This window comes from Astatotilapia calliptera, chromosome 20 (assembly GCF_964374335.1).
Source record: "Astatotilapia calliptera chromosome 20, fAstCal68.1, whole genome shotgun sequence".
In the NCBI taxonomy this organism is placed as follows: domain Eukaryota; kingdom Metazoa; phylum Chordata; class Actinopteri; order Cichliformes; family Cichlidae; genus Astatotilapia; species Astatotilapia calliptera.
Window position 1 is genome coordinate 18110596 of NC_137441.1, and position 18905 is coordinate 18129500.

Here is an 18905-nt window from a genome sequence, read left to right on the forward strand (position 1 = left end):
TTACAATTCTTATTATTGTTTATTTGTTTGTGTGCAGTGGGCAGTTTTGCTTTTAAGCTCACACTGCACACCAGGCCGAGATATGCCAAGTTCTTTTTGTAAATCAACTCGTTGGTGCAAAAATACCGTTTAACGCCTGTCAAACTGAAATACCAGAGATAACACCATTCAGCTAAAGAAAGTGGAACAACTATGTGTTGTTTGTCGTCAGTACCATAGTTACAAGTTCCAAAATTGGTTCTCTGCTAAGTTGTTTATATGTGTAAACACAACACTGGTTTATTGCTTGAGTTACGTTTAAAATAATCATAAGTCATTTTTTCCCATTGGTTAAAAGGACTATGGGACTTTTCCCGGTGTGGTACATTGTCGGATGTTATGTTATTAAAACTAATAAATAAAACATAGATAAGAAGGATAACTAGGAGTGCAGAAAGGTGAAGACACGCAGGAGTGGAGCAACATGGTGAGATAATGAAATACAGCCAGGTGTGTTTTAATGTTCTTTTCTTTTACTTTTTTTTTTTTTAAGAAAAGAACACAGGGGCTGCCTGTGCTTTTGTAAAATTCAGGACACTATTCGAGGCTTAAAAGGCTTTAGTGGCTTCTGAGCACGACAGTCTGAAAACACGCCCGTCCTACAACTACGCTAACTGCCACTTTAAAAGGTGTGGTGATAAACGTGACAGCGTACTGAACAGTTATCTGGCGTCCTGTACATTCTGGAGTGGAGATATTTATGTTAACTTTGCATTATTTGACAGAAAAATAAAGAAAGGTGAGTGTTTTTGTGATTTTGACATACATTCTGTATTGTTTCTGTATTCTCTGGCTGTAAAACGTTTATCAGACATGTGTCCGTCTCTTGATTATTAGTTTCCTGGTTTGAAAATGGCCACAGATGAGCTCTCGTCCAAACTCAGCCGTCGGCTGCAGATAGAAGAAGGATCCGAGGATCCTGTCGCCGTGGATGCTCCCGGACAGCACACTGGTTCGGAAGAGAAAGCGAATACGGCCAACGCAAACTCGGAGCTGGGCGCTAAACTGTTGCGGCGAGAAGAGCTGAACGAGGGGATTGGTGAACACTCCCTACCCAGCATGAAGGTCTTCAACCCCTACACTGAGTTTAAAGAGTTCTCTCGAAAGCAGATCAAAGATATGGAAACTTTGTTCAAAACGTGAGTGTTTCACAATATCCCCCTGTTAAATTGAGCTATAATTTGGAAATGCCTATAGACAGCGCTGCCCCCATTTTAATGTCATTTTACTGGGCACTGGTTTTCAAGGAAGTAGCATTGAGATTACGCACTGAGATTAAGGAAGTTGACTTGACAGTTTGCTGGTGTAGCTCAAATCGTAATTAAACAGGAAATAACTTGCCTTATCCATCTACTACAAATGACAGAATAAACAACTGTGTCTGTCTTCCTCCCTATGGATATAAATATGGATATAGATATATGCGCGCTGTTTCTTTGGCTGTCTGCATTATCCTTCATATGTGATTTCCAGGGTGAACAGTAATGCCTACACTCACACATTTGCAAAAGAACAATTCAAAAAATGTCACATCATCACTGTAAAGAAGAAACATGGAGGCAACTCAAGTCAGGTTAAGAAGTTCATTTTTAGTTGTTGTTGTCTGACATAGTGCTGACTGATAATTAGTTGTTATTTACAGTTAATGGTAATGTTGTTTTACAGAAGACTATAAATGGCTAAACCACAAACACAGCTTTGCATGAGTCTTGTTAATAACCTGTTACATGCAGGTCTGACCGTTATGAGGTGTATTAGGAGACCAGTCCTCATTTTATGCGTCTTTGCAAATAAGAGATTTACCTGAAATAAAAAGGAAGTTCTGCCTATGGAAGACATCAGGAGCCCATAGCAGTCTCACGTGTGCTGGCCTGAACCCTCTTCCAGATGTTGCAAACATTTAATTTCAGTAAACTCAACTAGTCTTTCTTCATGAAATGTACTTTGCAGCAGCCTCCTCTGAAATGTTAATCCTTGATGATTTTGATTGAGTTGCCCTGTTTTGGAAATGTAGTGTAGAACTGTCCGTCTTCTCTTAGATGTAATTAAACTAAATGCCATTTGCCTGCTGCAAATGCCAGAAATCACATTTAAAATTCTCAGCAGGAAGAATCTTGACATGGTCATTCCAACACCACATTCAAAGATTGTTTCAAGCTCATAACATTTATCAAGTTTTGTTTTTTGCTACTTTGTTTTAAAAGAACAAAGAAAACATAGTTTAAGAATTTTGTAGTACAGTAAAAATCAGATCGGGGTAGAAATGTTTGCATGTTCACAAGTCATGGCTGCTTCTTTGCAATGCCCAACCCAGATTCTTCAAGTTTCTATCTTGTCTCGGCCTGTCTAGGCCACTTAAGTGCTTTTTGCTTACGGCATAAACTCTTTACTGTTCCTGAGACATCAGGGCTTTACAGTTTGTTCTTGTAAATTTGTCTTGGGAGTTAAAAACATTTTTGTTTAAAGAGTGGTGCTCTCCTTAACTGGATGCAGTTACAATGAAGGTTAAAAATGACATGAAATGACCGGACGTACTGACGTAGAAACACGATGGGGGTGCTGTTCCGCTTTTTTGTGAGATGGTCACGTAATCAAATCACGTAATTTTGCAGAATGTCCAAACATTTTCATGCCATCAACATAAGGAAAATACATTCTCCTGAAACAAAATCACATTTGTATGTTGCAGGAAGAAAACTTGCACCCACTATACAAGTTGATAGAGGCTGGCGTGTACATGCAAGCGTTCTACTCTGACATTAACTGCAATTTAACAGTTAGTTTAAGATTTAACAGTTTAATTACATTTAACAGTGTATTTACCCTCTTAACACACTAAGGAACAACTACATGTTTGCAGGATTCTCTAAATTGATTAAAAAACTGAGAAGACGTTTCCCCATTCATGAGTAATTCTAGCTGTGAGAACTAATGGATTAGTTCTTATCAGTTCAAACATTCCAGTTTGAACTGATAAGCTGCTGTGTAAATGTGTTTAGTTTAAACGGTGTGTGCCACTTCCCCCTACTGCACATTTGTTACAGTTATCATCAACGGTGTTCCTTTTTGGAGACGGAGAAAGTTAAATTCTTTTGCAACTCAGGGTGAAGAAACATAATTCCATAGAAAACCTTTGTTTTAACAACATGTTTCATCTTGTTGCTTTTATGAGATTGTTGTACAACAATTTAACAATGTAATTTTAACTTATTTAGGGGATATTTAGTAAGGTGCAGAGTAGGGCTGCAACTAAGGATTGTTTGGCAGTCAACTAATCTGTCAGGTTTTTTTTTTTTTATTATTATTATTTTTAAACAAAGTCAATTAGTCAACAACTATTTCTGACACTCCTTCAGTTTCTGCTCCCTGTGGGCATACCTCCTATTCCAGGCTCCAGTGCATGTTTAACTTGCCCCCTAACTGTGCTCCCCTATGAATATCACCATGTCTCTTCTTACAGCAAATTAGGGGTTCAGAACCACAGAACAAAGATCCATGAGTACATCAGAAAGATGGCTATAACTGATTATGTGCTTAGTGAATACTTTAGGCAGCTGAAACTGAGAAAGAAGAGGAGCAAGAACAGGAACCATCATAGGAGGACAAGCCCCTGCACGGCATGCAGCATCAGCAGATAGAAGAAGTGGCTGATATTGAGAAATCCTACCAATGGCTGGAATGAAAGATAGGAACAAGCCCTAAGCACAAGATTGATAGAGGCTGGGCTCTAGCACACCAGGCAAGAAACCAGGTGCAGGCTGTGTAACGATGTCCCTAGCAATGCCATAACCAAGTGGCTGGCACAGTATACAGCAGGGGTGGGCAACTCCAGGCCTCAAGGGCCGGTGTCCTGCAGGTTTTAGATATGTCCTTGATCCAATACAGCTGATTGAAATGGCTAAATGATCTCCTCAACATGTCCTAAAGTTCTCCAGAGGCCTGGTAACGAACTAATCATGTGATTGAGGGGTGTTGACCCAGGGTGAGATCTAAAACCTGCAGGACACCGGCTCTCGAGGCCTCGAGTTGGACACCCCTGGTATACAGGAAGGTTAGGTATGGCCTGCAAGTCTCACCAGTCTGTCGCAGGGCTAACACGTAGACAGAGACAAACATTCCCGCTCACTCCTGCATTCACACCTATGGGCAATTTAGAGTTTCCAATTAACCTATCCCCTACTAAGTGCATGTCTTTGGACTGTGGGAGAACCCATGCAAACACAGGTAGAACATGCAAACTCCACACAAAAAGACCCCGGCCTGATGGTGGAATTGAACTCAGGACCTGCTGTGAGGCAACAGTGCTAACCACCGTGCCACCCTGCTGCCCCTGTCTTCTTCCCCTCACCCCTAATTGGTTGCGCCAAATGGCCCCGCCCCTCCCTGAGCCTGGTTGTTCTGGAGGTTTCTTCCTGTTAAAAAGGAGTTTTTCCTTCCCACCATCACCAAACCACTTGCTCATTGGGTGATGGATTAGCAATATGTCCAGCCTTCTCTGCATTTCACCAAATGTCGCCTCATTCCCTGCTGCTGCCCCTTGGACCTGACTCCAGATAAGCCCCTCATTTAAGTCACGGTGCGACAAAGTCATTACTGAAAAATGTGATAAATAGTTTTAAATACCTTTGGTTATTAGTTTGTTCATATGCTCTATTAGACGGTTCTCAAGTGCACCTTAATATCTGAGTGCCTCCTAGTTTTAGACAACTAAAACTTTTTTCTTTGTTTAGTTGACAAAGTGATTGATCACTAGGAACATCCCTAGCTTATCCACCACTCTGCATTTAATAATTATTTATTATTAATCTCTGGTTGTCTTCTTTTACCCTCAACCGGCTATGCCAGATGGCTGCCCCTCTTTGCTGGTAATCATAGAGGTCAGATTTTTTTTTTTTTTTTTTTTTTTTTTTCTTTGCACATATCTCAGGAGGGATTTTGTCCCACTCGTCTTTGCAGATCCTCTGCAAAGACATCAATGTTTCATGGCTGATGTTTGGCAACTCTAACCTTCAGCTCCCTCCACAGATTTTCTGTGGGATTGGAGACTGACTAGGCCACTCTGAGACCTTAATATTGACCTTAACATTCTTCTTGAGCCAATCCTTTGTTGCCTTGGTCGTGTGTTTTGGATCATTGTTATGCTGGAATAACCGCCCACGACCCATTATCAGTACCCTGGCTAAAGGAAGGTGGTTCTCACCCCATCCATCCTCCCTTTGATGTGATGCAGTTGTTCTGTCCCCTTGGCAGAAAAACACCCCCAAAACACGTTTCTACCTCCATGTTTGATGGAGTTCCTTCCGAGTAGTTCTGAGCTGGTTCCTCACAGTTCTTATTATCATAAACTCCACGAGGTGAGATCTTGTGTGGAGCTCCAGACCGAGGGAGACTGGCAGTTATTATATGATTCTTCCATATGCGAATAATCGCACCAATTGTTGTCACCTTCTCACCCAACTGCTTGGCGATGGTCTTGTAGCCCATTCCAGCCTTGTGTAGGTCAACAATCTTGTCCCTGACATCCATGGAAAACTCTGGTCTTGGCCATGGTGCAGAGTTTGGAATCTGGATCGATTGATTGCTTCTATGGACAGCTGTCTTTTATACAGGTAACGAGCTGAAAAGGCTCCAAATGTCAGCTTGTTACCTGTATAAAATACACCTGGGAGCCAGAAAACTTGCTGATTGATGGGGGATCAAATACTTATTTCATTCATGAAAATTCAAATCAATTTATGACTTTTTTGCAATGCATTTTTCTGGATTTTTTTCTGTTCAAATAAACCTACCACTGAAATTGTAGACTGGTTAGTGGACAAACTTACAAAATCAGCAGGGGTTCAAATAATTTCCTCCCTGACTGTGATGCACTGCGTATTCTGTCATCTTTCTGTCAGAACCAGCATGAACTCTTTCAGCAAATGTAGCAACAGTTGTTCTTCTGTTTAATTCTGTCAAGGTATGATGCTGGTAAGGACAACTACATTGACCTAATGGAGCTGAAGCTGATGATGGAGAAGCTTGGAGCTCCGCAGACGCACATCGGCTTGAAGAATATGATCAAAGAGGTGGATGAAGACCTCGACAACAAGCTCAGCTTCAGAGAGGTGAAGCAAGAGAGTTGTTTGTTTTTTTTTTGTTTTTTTTAATTAAATTAAAATTCAGAGTCAGAATCGAAGTTCCTGTTCTATCAGTATCTGTTTGTTGTTCTTGTCTTCCACAGTTCCTACTGATTTTCAGGAAGGCAGCAGCAGGAGAGCTGGCAGAGGACAGCGGCCTCTGTGCCCTTGCTCGCCTCTCTGAAATTGACGTCTCTACAGAGGGGGTCAAAGGAGCCAAGACCTTTTTTGAAGCTAAAGTAAGTTGAAATGGAATAGAGTAGGATTTATTCTATAGAATTTTCCTAGTCTTTCTGATCATTGCATGTCACCTCGTCATTGCACTTAACTTTCATCAACGTCTTTTGTCAATTTAGTTTATCACCAATTAACCTAGTATGTATTTCTTTAAACTATGGGAAGAATCCAGAGTACCTGGAGCAAACTCAGAGAGAAACTGTGCAAACTCTACACAGAAATTTGAACCAGATGATTCCCAACTTTCTAGTGAAAAACACATCATTTCATTAGTGGCACAGAGAAACAGGGATGCATTGCACCTCCTAAAAACATACAAATAATTGAAATCAAGACTAATTATTTGGCGAGAGCGTTATTTGTGGGCAATCTTGTTTCCACATTGAACACAAGAGACCCTTGGAAAATATTTAAAGTATTATTATATCCATGGTCCTCAGCTGAATAGGGTGGAGTGCCCACTCTGGGGCAGGAACTCATCCCTGACCAAGTGGAGGAGTTTAAGTATCTCCGAGTCTTGTTCACCGATTGAGGATCGGTTCTTGTGGTGAAGAGAGAGCTGAGTAAAAGCGAAGCTCTGGATTTACCAGTCGATCTATGCCCCTCACCTATGGTGACAAGCTTTGGGTAGTGACTGAGAGGATGAGATTGCAGATATGAGCTTTCTCCAAAGGGTGGCTGGCCTCTGCCTTATTATCCATCCTGGACATGTTTTGTCATCTGAATTCAGGAAGTTGGTCTCAGGCCGTTACCTCGTACCTCAGGTCGCTTAAAGCTGACAGACCTCGTGTAGATTAATCTTCCTGTAGTTGTTCATTTTAAGACATTTCTCCTTGTTTTATTTTTTTTATCTTACTTTTAATGTGTTTATTTTTTGACCTTGTTGTTGATCTCTGCCTTAACATGCAACGTTGTGATTAGTGGCTGTGTGAGTTTGACTGTGTGAGTTCTACACACCAATATGAAAAACTGATCCTCTGCTACTGATTGGACTGTGCTTTGTAATAAATGGTAAATGGCCTGTATTTATATAGCGCTTTACTAGTCCCTGAGGACCCCAAAGCGCTTTACATATCCAGTCATCCACCCATTCACACACTGGTGTGTGGTAATAAGTGTTGGCAGTAATCCAAGATGTGCTGCAAAAGCATTTCAAGCAAGGAAGTAGAATATTTTCCAGTGGTTGAGTCTATCACCTCATCTTGACATGACTCAGCATTTATGTCACATGTGTATGCGTTTCACTCACTGATTAAAAACTAAAGGTACAAATTAATAGTAGATTGATGAAAACCCTGAAAGCTGTTGTTTAGAGGTCAGAGGATTCTCTTCTTTATTTTGTGATTCTCACTTCTTTACTAAGGCAGCTTTGTGTTTTTCTGTTGAACAGGTCAAGGCCATCAATGAATCCAACCGATTTGAGTCAGAGATCCGCCAGGAACAAGAGGTCAAGAAAAAGCAAGCTGAGGAGCAGAAACAAAGACGAGCCGCATTCAAAGAACTGCAGTCAGCTTTCAAATAACTCCTTCAAGACCTTTAAATCACTAATGCTGTCAGTTTTCAAATTGGTAGATTGAAGACTCTTAGTCTTAACAATAATAATAGAAATCCTACAATATGAAATATCAGTATTGCCCTCTTAAAATCAGTCTCTTAAGCCTCTTAAACATCAAAATTTCAAGTTACTAAACACAGTTCTAACATTTGTCATAATTTCCACACTCAGTACTGCACAGTCTTAGAAGAGAGACACTCAATGTAATGCTCTACCTTTTTTTTTTTTTTTTTTTTTTTTTTTTAACTGCACAAAGAGTCGTATGGTCCAATACCAGGGTTGTAACTTGGTCTTGAGAAGCCTCGGGACAGCTGTAGTGGTCATCATTCCTTAGTGTCATGCTTCGTGTACTACAGAGATTTAAAATGAAGTTATTTTAGAAATTAGGTAATATTTTTGTAGCACTATTTTTTTTTTTTCATTCAATCAGCCTTCTTTGTTTTATTCACCAACTTTGCTGCTAACCGCTGTGAATGATGTGACCTTACTGTATTCTGCTTTGATTTAACCACATGTGCCATCAGACTATCAAAATGATTTATCCTGAAGTGTAAATGAAAGGCATAAGAACAAAAACCAGGTTCATGATAAAGTGTGTATCATATAAATATCTTTCCTGGTTCATACTGCGACTCACCAAGTCGTAGTGAAACTTAAAAATGTGACGCAACCAAAAACTGATAAAAATTGTGCCTTAATGTTAAAACATGTTTCAAAGGTGCAGCTTCTGCTTTGAACGTCTGGTTCTAAGTTGTGTCACCCTTGTACAGTTTCACTGCTTCTTGGCAAGTAGTTTGCTTTTAGTAGACAGCTCTGTTTCTTCCAAGGTAACGATGTAAGACTGTAGAGACCTGTTAGTGACCAATCACAAGGAAGGTTTCAGTGCATCACCTTATCCACAGGTGATTGGTCAGAGCTCTGTAAATGTCATCATCAGATGGGGGCCAAGCAGACATCTGGGCACTTGCCAGATTTTTTTTGTGACCACACAGACTCGTCTGTGGAGAATTTAATGCACTAACATGCGCTCCAGGCAGCAGACTGTATAACAGGAATAAGTAATCAGTCATCGTCTCCGTCAGAGTCTAAAGCCTGTTGTGGAGACGGACAGCTGCAGACATCATGGCTGAGCTGTCTGGTTATACTTCTTTGAAGTCCACACTCGCCATATGATTCGCAAAGGATATGTTACTTGGAACCAAGTGGAGCCCAGTAAACTTATAATAATCAAGCCTTATACAAGGCTTTGTGACAAATCTAACTACTGCCAGCGACCACCCCAGACTGGTTGGGGAATACTGCGATCGCTGGTTTCTGGGTTGTCGAGCAGTCTCTAGGCCTGTGTGTTTGTGTTCTTAATTTTTATTTTATTTTTATAATTCTTGCGTTGCTAAATTAGTTGATTGCATTTTTTCTTTTCTTTTTTTTCTGTTAAACTTCCAATATGTGAAGTAAAGTTAAACTTGGTGCTACAGCCTAAGTTCACCTACTCAAATTACTCTTTAAATTGTTTTCTCAAATGAATTAGCATTCATTTATTCATACACATCCCTGGTATATTTTGATTAAAAAGACTTAATTTATCGTGTGACATTTGTTCACATGAATCATTTATGGTCTGAGGTGCGTATTCATGATGTTAGTATGGGTTTCTGCTCACATTTCCAAATTACTGTCCTACATGGCTTATAATGTGAACTGTGATTGCAAGATGTATGTAATTCTGATACAATGCCCTTTCTTCGTAAAGTATTTTTGGGGCGTCTAGTTAAGTGATTTGTTCATATACTTTTCTTATTCTTCATACGGGACTATTGAAACAGATTGGTTCTTAAATATTTTTTTCAATTGGAATGACATGTTTAACAGCTGGATTACTGTTGTGCTTTTGCAGCTCTTTTAGTGTAGTACAAGCATTAATACTTTTAAAGAGGCTGTTTTATACTGTATGAGGCACATTGTTGAAAAATAATCTAATGGAGCTACGCTGTGTTTCGTCCAACCTGCCATCCAGCTGGGAGAAAAAAAAACACCAAATCACTTCCCACAGGTGCTCTATGTGGTGCCTTTACCCAGCTGGAAGCAGCCATCATTTGGTATTAGGGGGCACAAAGTGAAAATTACCCAACAACCTAAACTGCTGAAAAAACCCAGCTTGGATACTTGCATGCACATTTTAAAAGAATAAGGTTTTGAAATCTCCAGTATGAGCAATTTTACCCTGTACTTTGGAAAATGTTTGTTTTTCAGCATCAGGAAGGACATGATAGACACACAGTTAATAAACTGAAATTAATGCTTTAGTTTATAAACGTGTTGAAATGACTCACCAGAGCCAAATACTACAGAGCAGGATTTTGGCTTATCCAGGCAACTTTGGACAAACCTTACGGGTTAACCACGTAAGGAAGATGGTTTACTTCTTACCAGGTAAACTGCCATGATAACGTCAGATTAAAGATGAACAGATAAGGAAATCATTGTTAAATGACCAATCAGTTGAAGTTACAGTTCTTCCCAAATGTGCCAGCATCACTGCTTTTTCCTCCTCTATTTGTCTTATTAGTTTACTACACTCACCCCAATACCAATAAAATGTCATTTTAAGTCAACAATGTGTTCTTATATTTATCTAAATTTGAGAATTTGTCATATTAGCTGACTGCTGGGACAAATTTGTCTCAATTAGATTATGATTATACCCGTCTGAGTATTTCCTGTTCCCAGTAGGTGGCGCTCTCAGTATTGCATACAAACTGCATATCAGTCTGTTCAGGGCTGGACTCTCACCATGCCTGTGAAGTTTGGTGGAGATTGGACAAATGTGTCTTGGAGTTACAGCAGCTTTGTGCTTTAAGCTTAAAAAATTCATGTAACCTGTCACAGACCTCCAACTTGACGAAGGCTCTCATGTTATATGGTCATTTTCACTGAGTATTTCAAAATAAATCCACAGCTCCTCCTAGACAATTTCAAAACCAAAGCCCCTGCTTGATCTGTGAGTCTGAATTTTGGCACCCACATGTAAGCTATCAAGATGTACAAAAAAGTTTCTTGGAGCCATGTGCAACAGGAATTTGTTAACATTTTGTGCCATTTTCATGTGTGCGAGGGCCCACCCATCGCTGCTTGCAGCTTTTATTGTTATTATTATCATTTCTGCAAATGAATTGGCTTTTTGAGGGCCTAAACATGTTCAAAAACTCGTGAAATTTTGCACACGTGTCAGGTCTGGTGAAAATTTGGTTTCAGACATGCGGTTGGGCAAAAATGCTCAGTATCACCTCCAACAAACATGAAAGATATTGAGCCCCTGGGCTGGGTATGACGTAGTGAGATCATTGACAAGGCTGGCTACGGATACCAACTACGGAACGGAGCAGTTGTCAGTCACCTTCTCTACATGGATGACATCAAGAGTGAACGAGACATTGATTCACTGATCCACACCACCACCACGGTCCAGGATGAGACAACAAACATCCACGATTACATCACGAAGATGGCCCCAACTGACCAGTGAATACCTCAGGCAGCAGAAACCCAAGAAAGAGGAGGAACCATCATGGAAGGACAGGCCCCTGCACGGTATGTACCACCAGCAGATAGAGGAGGTGGCTGACATCCAGAAATCCTACCAGTGGCTGAACAAAGCTGGACTGAAATACAGCACAGAGGCACTAATCATGGCAGCACAGGAACAAGCTCTGAGTACAAGATCCATAGAGGCTGGGGTCTATCACACCAGGCAAGACCCCAGGTGCAGGCTGTGTAAAGATGCCCCAGAGACAATCCAGCACATAACAGCAGGGTGCAAGATGCTAGCAGGCAGGGCATACATGGAACGCCATAACCAAGTGGACGGCATAGTGTACAGGAACATCTGTGCTGAGTATAACCTGGAAGTCCCGAGGTCAAAATGGGAGACACCCCCAAGGGTGATGGAGAATGACCGAGCTAAGATCCTGTGGGACTTCCAGATACAAACGGACAAAATGGTGGTGGCTAACCAACCAGACATAGTGGTGGACAAGCAGAAGAACATGGCTGTAGTGATAGATGTAGCGGTTCCCAATGACAGCAACATCAGGAAGAAGGAACACGAGAAGCTGGAGAAATACAAAGGTAAAGTAAAGAAAAGACTTAGCTAGCTGACCAACATATACTGAAAATAGGATTTATGTAATGCTGAGCAAGTCATTTCTCTGAGTGTACTTCAAAACCAGCTCACCATAAAAAATCGGTTTCCTGCAGTTCAGAATTGTTGCCCACAGTTTTGTTTTGTTTTGTTTTTTCAAAAATAACCTCTGACAAGAGGTCTGCTCTGTTTCACTTCAGCATCAGGTAATGTTCAGATGTTGATTCATGGTTTTCTTCAGTTTTTGATCTCCTGCAGAATATTTTTAGGTTATCTGCTATAAAAAGCCAGGCCAGGAAAATCCTTCATGTTTTTCTGAGTTTTATCCTCAGTTACTTTGACACAAAGGCATCTGCTGTGACGCTCACACCTCTGATGAAGTCTCACAGTGTCAGCCTTGTTTTTATACATAGATATACAAATATGGATATGTACTGTAAATGATCAGAATTATAATATTTTTGACTGTCTAAGTAAAATTGAATTGACTTGAATCAGGACCCTGTGAATCAGAATCATAGATAGATAGATAGATAGATAGAACTTTATTAATCCCTCTGGGAAATTCGATTTCCAAAAAAGCACAGCACCGACAGAAGTTACATAGTTACAGAATATTATATATATACACACACACACACACACACACACACACACACACACACACACACACACACACACACACACACATATAAATACAGAGACAATATAAATAAAATATACGAAGGGGATAAATAGAATAAATAGGAATAAAAAATAAAAATACAAGTGAATTGCACATTTCAAGTATTGAGTCTATTGCACTGTTGACTATTTACAAAAGTATTTCACAAAAGGTATTGCACAGTGAGGTGAAGAGGCACTACAGCTTAGTTGTTCCCCCCTCCTTTGTCCTCCTGTCTCCCCTCCCTCTCCCCTCCAGAGAGGAGTTAAACAGTTTGATGGCGTGTGGGACAAAGGAGTTTTTAAGTCTGTTAGTTCTTGTCTTTGGGAGAAGCAACCTGTCACTGAACAGACTCTTCTGGTTGTTAATGGCCGTGTGCAGAGGATGCCTGGCATTGTCCATAATGTCCATCAGTTTCTTTAATGTCCTTTTCTCTGCCACTGTCACCAGAGTGTCCAGCTTCATGCCGACCACAGAGCTAGCCCTCCTGATCAGTTTCTCCAGCCTGGATGAGTCCCTCTTTGCTGTGCTGCTCCCCCAGCACACCACAGCATAGAAAAGTACTCCAGCAACCACCGACTGGTAAAACATCCTCAGGAGCTTCCTGCAGATGTTAAAAGACCTCAGCCTCCTGAGGAAGTACAGTCGGCTTTGGGCTTTTTTATACAGGTGCTCTGTGTTGCATGACCAGTCCAGTTTATTGTCCACCCACAGCCCGAGGTACTTGTACTTGTTGACCACCTCCACCTCCTCCCCCTCTATCTGAACCGGCAGTGGACCTGCTCTGGACCTCCCGAAGTCCACAACCAGTTCCTTAGTCTTTGAGGTGTTGAGTTGCAGGTGGTTTGTGTGACTCCATGCGACAAAGTTCCTCACCAGACTTCTGTACTCCTCTTCCTGATCATCCCAGATACACCCCATGATGGCTGTGTCGTCTGCAAACTTCTGAATGTGGCATAATTCAGAGTTGTAGCCGAAGTCAGAGGTGTACAGGGTGAAGAGAAGAGGGGACAGCACAGTTCCCTGTGGTGCTCCTGTGCTGCTGACCACTGTGTCAGACGTGATGTCCTTCAGCCTGACGTACTGTGGTCTGTCGGTGAGGTAGTCGGAGATCAAGCCACCAGGCAGGGGTCCACCTCCATCCTGTTCAGTTTTTCCTGAAGCATACAGGGCCGTATGGTATTAAAGGCACTGGAAAAGTCAAGAAACAGGATCCTGACCGTGCCTTTTCCCCCATCCAGGTGTGAGTGGGCTCTGTGTAGGAGGTACAGGATGGCATCCTCCACTCCGACACCCGCCTTGTATGCAAACTGTAGTGGGTCCTGGGCATGTTGTACCTGTGGCCGGAGGAGGTTGAGGAAGAGCCGCTCTAGAGTCTAGAGCCGCTCTAGAGTCTCAATCATATCAGTTAGTGAATACCCATCCCTTATATACATGAACACATTTACATGACTACAAACTTATTTAATGGAAAATTAAAATGCTCAAATTTGAAAGATTGTGAGTTATTTGGTTGATGTATTAGCTGTTTAGTCAATAAAAATTTCGTTTTTTTGAGTTGAGGAGAATAAAATAATGCCTAACATTAATTGTACCAATGTTGTTGTGTACTTGGCACAGATTAAATTAAGACGTTTTAGTTTAAGAAGTTTTGAGCAAATGATATATTAGGTAGCAATTATAGGAATGTATGGTTTAGGATATAAAAAAGTACATTTATTGATTTACAGTGAAAAAAAGTGCCTGAAATTGGTCTTGTACAACAGGATCACCTGTTGAGAAAGAAAAACGTAAATACTAAATATTAAACATTATTGTGCAACATGCAAGATCGACAGCGCACAGTGTGCTTTGAGGTAGGAGCCAAAAAGGGTGTAGTTTGTGTGTGTGAGCACCCGTGTGTACACCTGTGAGCATGAACGCACTTGTTTTTAAAAGGTTCCTTCATGTAATGATCTGCTAGAGGGTGTGGGGGGGCCACAGCCCCGTCCTTCAGGGCATGAAGCAGGTATGGAGGAGATCCAGGCTCCAGACATCCAGAGGCCCCCAGAACACAAGAGACCAAGGAAGACTAACAGAGGGGCAGCCGCGCCACCATCCCAGAAAGAGCTGAGGAGAGTCCCAGATGAGGGCTCACTCAGCAGCCACGGCGCAGAAGCCAGGGGGAGTTGCAGTGACGTGCTCGTGAGCTCCGCCGGCAGCCAGCTGTGCCTGAGTGACCGAGCCCCAGGCCGAGAGGCCGGGGGCACCCCACCCCCGAAGTGGCCCGAGCGAGCCCCAGGCTCCAGGCCCCGACAAGCAGCCACCAAGGAGTGAGCCGGTGTGTACCTGGACGCCCATCCCTGGACACAAAGAACCACCAACGCACCGATGTCTGAGGGCGTCTGCCACTGGCAGGGGAAGTGGTGGGTGGAGATAGGCCTCCAAACCTTGGAGGGCCTGAGATGTCCCCAGAGAGGTGGTGTCTGATACCCAACCTGACATATAGACACAGACAAACAGGCACACACAGATACAGACATCCATTCCCACCCTCTGCTCTCATATGCACTTACTCAACACTCACCCAACGTGGAGACAGACATAGAGAGACACTGTACACACGATCACACTCCCCAAGCGTACTCTATACCCCAGGTCTAGGTACCCTTGCCCCTGGAGGGGAAAACTGCACCCAGACCCAGGTGGTGTTACCCTTTTTCCTGCGGTGGGGAGAAGCAGACCGCCCCGACTCCGCAGCAGCAGGGAGGCCCCACACTCCAGACCCCAGTCGGACAGCCAACTCCTCCACCTAGCCCCCCCCCCCGCTCCAACAGGCCGCAGAGAACGAGCATGTGAGAAGACTCCAAGCCTCCCTCCGCCCGCTCATATGTAGTGTTGATGCATGTGTGTTCTAAGGTGCCTTTAAAACCCAGGAGGGCATGGAGCTACCTGCCAGAGAGCAGCAGGGACGCGCATAGCCCCTCCTGCTAGCCCTCAATGTCTACGTGTATTTAAAATTGAGAGGTAGGCAACGACACCAGGGGTGAGGTTGTACACCCTGATGGTCTTTTGTATTCCGTGTAGCGTGCACACCCCCAAGATCCTATATGTATGTGTAATGAGAGTGTGAGTAATGTGAATGTCTAAGTTGTGAGATAAAATTGAGGCACAGGCAGCCAGAAGGGGACAGAGGGGGGGGATGCCTCCCCTGCACCCTGGTGACACACCAGGCCCATCCGGACCGGGGCCCAGAACAGCAGCGCCGCCCAGCCCCACAGAGCCCGGGACAGCCCACCCGACCCCACCACTGAGAAAACTGCACCCACCCCGTCATCCACTCATCTTCCAGACTACACAAGACAATAGACGCCCAGACTAAGATCTTCCTCAGTCTGGGCGCAAAATATCCATTAATAATACAGGAAATATGCTGTGAAAAAAAAATGAATTTTCCATTTTAGAGTTGAAGGAACTGTTCCCTAAATAGAACAGAGAGTGTACTCTATATCTACAGGATTTTTTGTTTTACCATTTATGGAAAAGTCTGTTAACGTCTGGAAAAAAAACAGAAAACGTCCTGGCAGAAAATTACCAGCACATTTTCTGTTTTTCTACGATGTAGTTACAGGTGATTTTGTGCTGAGAATCTGTACAGCTGGCTGTTTCCATTATCGCTCTCTGTGGAGGGGTGAATTTAACTGCTTCTGTTTCCCAAAGGCTCCCACCTTCGGCGTGGGCCAAAGGTAATTTTTTAAAAGTGATCTTGAGCAGTAGTTTTACAGGTTGTGTGTTTGTATCTTTAGTGTTTTATATTGGCTGCTTTTTCAGTCTATTTGAGTCCAAAGGATCAACCAATCTACACATAACAGTCAACTTAGCAAAGAACTCATTTGTACATGTAACTTCATATGTAGGCACTTTGTTACTAGCAGAAAGCTGCCTCAGAAAGTTGGCTGTGTTGAAGACTAAAGCTGCTCATACAAAATATTGACTTTCAAGGTCATTAGAATTGTGAAAAACTGTTTTTGTCTTGTATACCATATAATTTTAATATACACTATATACCTTACTATACCATGTTATTAAAATGTGCACCCATTTCCCTAGCAAAAGCAAATAAACAGGTGGTTCAAGACTTTTGCACAACAGTTTCCAAGACTAAACATGTTTTTAAAAATTCCATGCTAGCTTAATTATAACTATCTTAAACCTAACATTAAAGGGTGCTGGCTGCCGCCACTCTTGTTCTACTTGTCACACAAACTTGTTTTTGAGAGTTTGTGCATTAGATGACAGTTTGTGTCCATCAGAAAAAAAAATCAAAACATGTATATGAGCTCTGGTGGGTAACTTAAGTCCAAACAGCAGACCACCACAGCCGTGCAGTGCTAGCCGAGCCAGTGAGGACCACAACAGCTTAAATGAAGACACTTTTTTCCAACTGAATGTCTTCTGGCTGCACATCTCCTCTCTCACATGCAGCCCCATTCCCTGTTTTTCAGACTCCATGTCTGTATCCTGTGTGATAAAAACATGAGTCACAAATGAATGAGCCTGATTTGTCCTGTAATATAGAATGCAGTTTTAATATCTTAGGCAATATAATTAATTTAAAAATTACATTGCAACAACACCATTCCCTTATGAACACACACACTGCACAATTGAGTTATATTGTGATGATGGAAAGAAACTGTCCATCAGATAAATTAAGCCTGCAAACAGTTGTCTGATAACCCTCTTTTGTCTGATCGATCCCTAATGACATTTATATTTACAATAATGGATTACACAGCAGTGGGGAGTAGATTTAATCGCAGTACATGTCTTTCTGAAAGTGCTGCAACAGGTTTAAGGACATAATTCATCTACTGTTATCAATTTCAGTGCCAACAGAGCAGAGCAGCTCACTGAACTCCACTCCTACAGATGTTGATTATATTGTTAATAATTTTAGGATTATTAACACAACTCTGGATACTCTTGGTCCTCTGAAAATGAAAGCCTCAAATCAGAAGTTCTTGCCTCTCCAGTATAACTTTCAAACATGCACGTTAAAGCAGATCACTTGTAAGCTGTAGAGGAAATGGCATCTCACTAGAAGTTACCATTTAGCCTGGAAAAAGAATTCGCTGCTCTATAAAAAAAAAGCCATTGGTAAAGCTAGAACATCTTGCTTTTGATGATTGATTGAAGAAAATAAGAACTACTATGGGTATGCTGTTGAAAAATCAATGATGGGATGGCATGTTGCTGCAGGATGCTGTGGTAGCCATGCTGGTTCAGTGTGCCTTCAATTTTGAATAAATCTCCAACAGTGTCACCAGCAAAGCCCCCTGACACCCTCACACCTCCTCCATGCTTCACAGTAAGAACCATGAATGTAGAGACCATCATTCACCTTTTCTGCGTCACACAAAGACAAAGACTTATCAGACTAAAGCACAGATGTCCACTGGTCTAATGTCCATTCCGTGTTTTTATTGGCCCAAACAAATCTCTTCTGCTTGTTGCTTTTCCTCAGTCGTGGTTTCTTAGCAGCTATTTGACCATAAAGGCCTGATTCACACAGTCTCCTCTGAACATGTAGAGATGTGTCTGCTACTGGAGCTCTGTCTAAAAGATGACATATTAAGAATTATTTATAATTTTTTTCTTTGCTACATAATTCCATATATCTTGCTTCATATATTTGATGTCTTCGGTATCTACAATGTAGAAAGTAGTCAAAATAAAGAAAACCCTTTAAATCAGAAAGTGTGTCCAAACGTTGGACTGGTTGTGATACCAGAGCGATAGAAGCCAGGTCAATAAACTACATGTTCTCCAATGAACCATCCCAGGTGTACTCTCAGTGGCAGGGGACGATATGAGAACAGCCCCACCAAGGCTGGAGATGCAGAAATACTGGAAGAGCATAATGGGCTGAAGGACACAACACATAACAACAATGTTCAAAACTCTCAAGCATGAAGAGTAGAAAAGTACATATAAGAACCAGAACAATTTGCCATTTAGTAACAGAAGGCAGACATTGAAGGTAGCTACATGTACCTTGGAATCCCACGAGCAAACAGGAGCCATGAACCATGAGGAATAGTGGTAGAAGTGGACAGGCAGAGGAAGATGGCTGTAGCTCAAGAATAACCAAGGGCTGAGACAGGAGCTTGA

At 42.0% G+C, this 18905-nt stretch overlaps 1 protein-coding gene across 1 annotated transcript; it reads left to right on the forward strand.

Moving 5' to 3' along the window:
- Positions 1 to 637: 637 nt before the first annotated feature.
- Positions 638 to 8558, forward strand: efhd2 (EF-hand domain family, member D2). The gene is made up of 5 exons (XM_026153738.2): positions 638 to 778; positions 877 to 1178; positions 5999 to 6146; positions 6263 to 6397; positions 7786 to 8558. The coding sequence occupies exons 2-5, from the start codon at positions 892 to 894 to the stop codon at positions 7915 to 7917; spliced, it is 702 nt and encodes a 233-aa protein (XP_026009523.1). The 5' UTR covers positions 638 to 778; positions 877 to 891; the 3' UTR covers positions 7918 to 8558.
- Positions 8559 to 18905: the final 10347 nt, after the last annotated feature.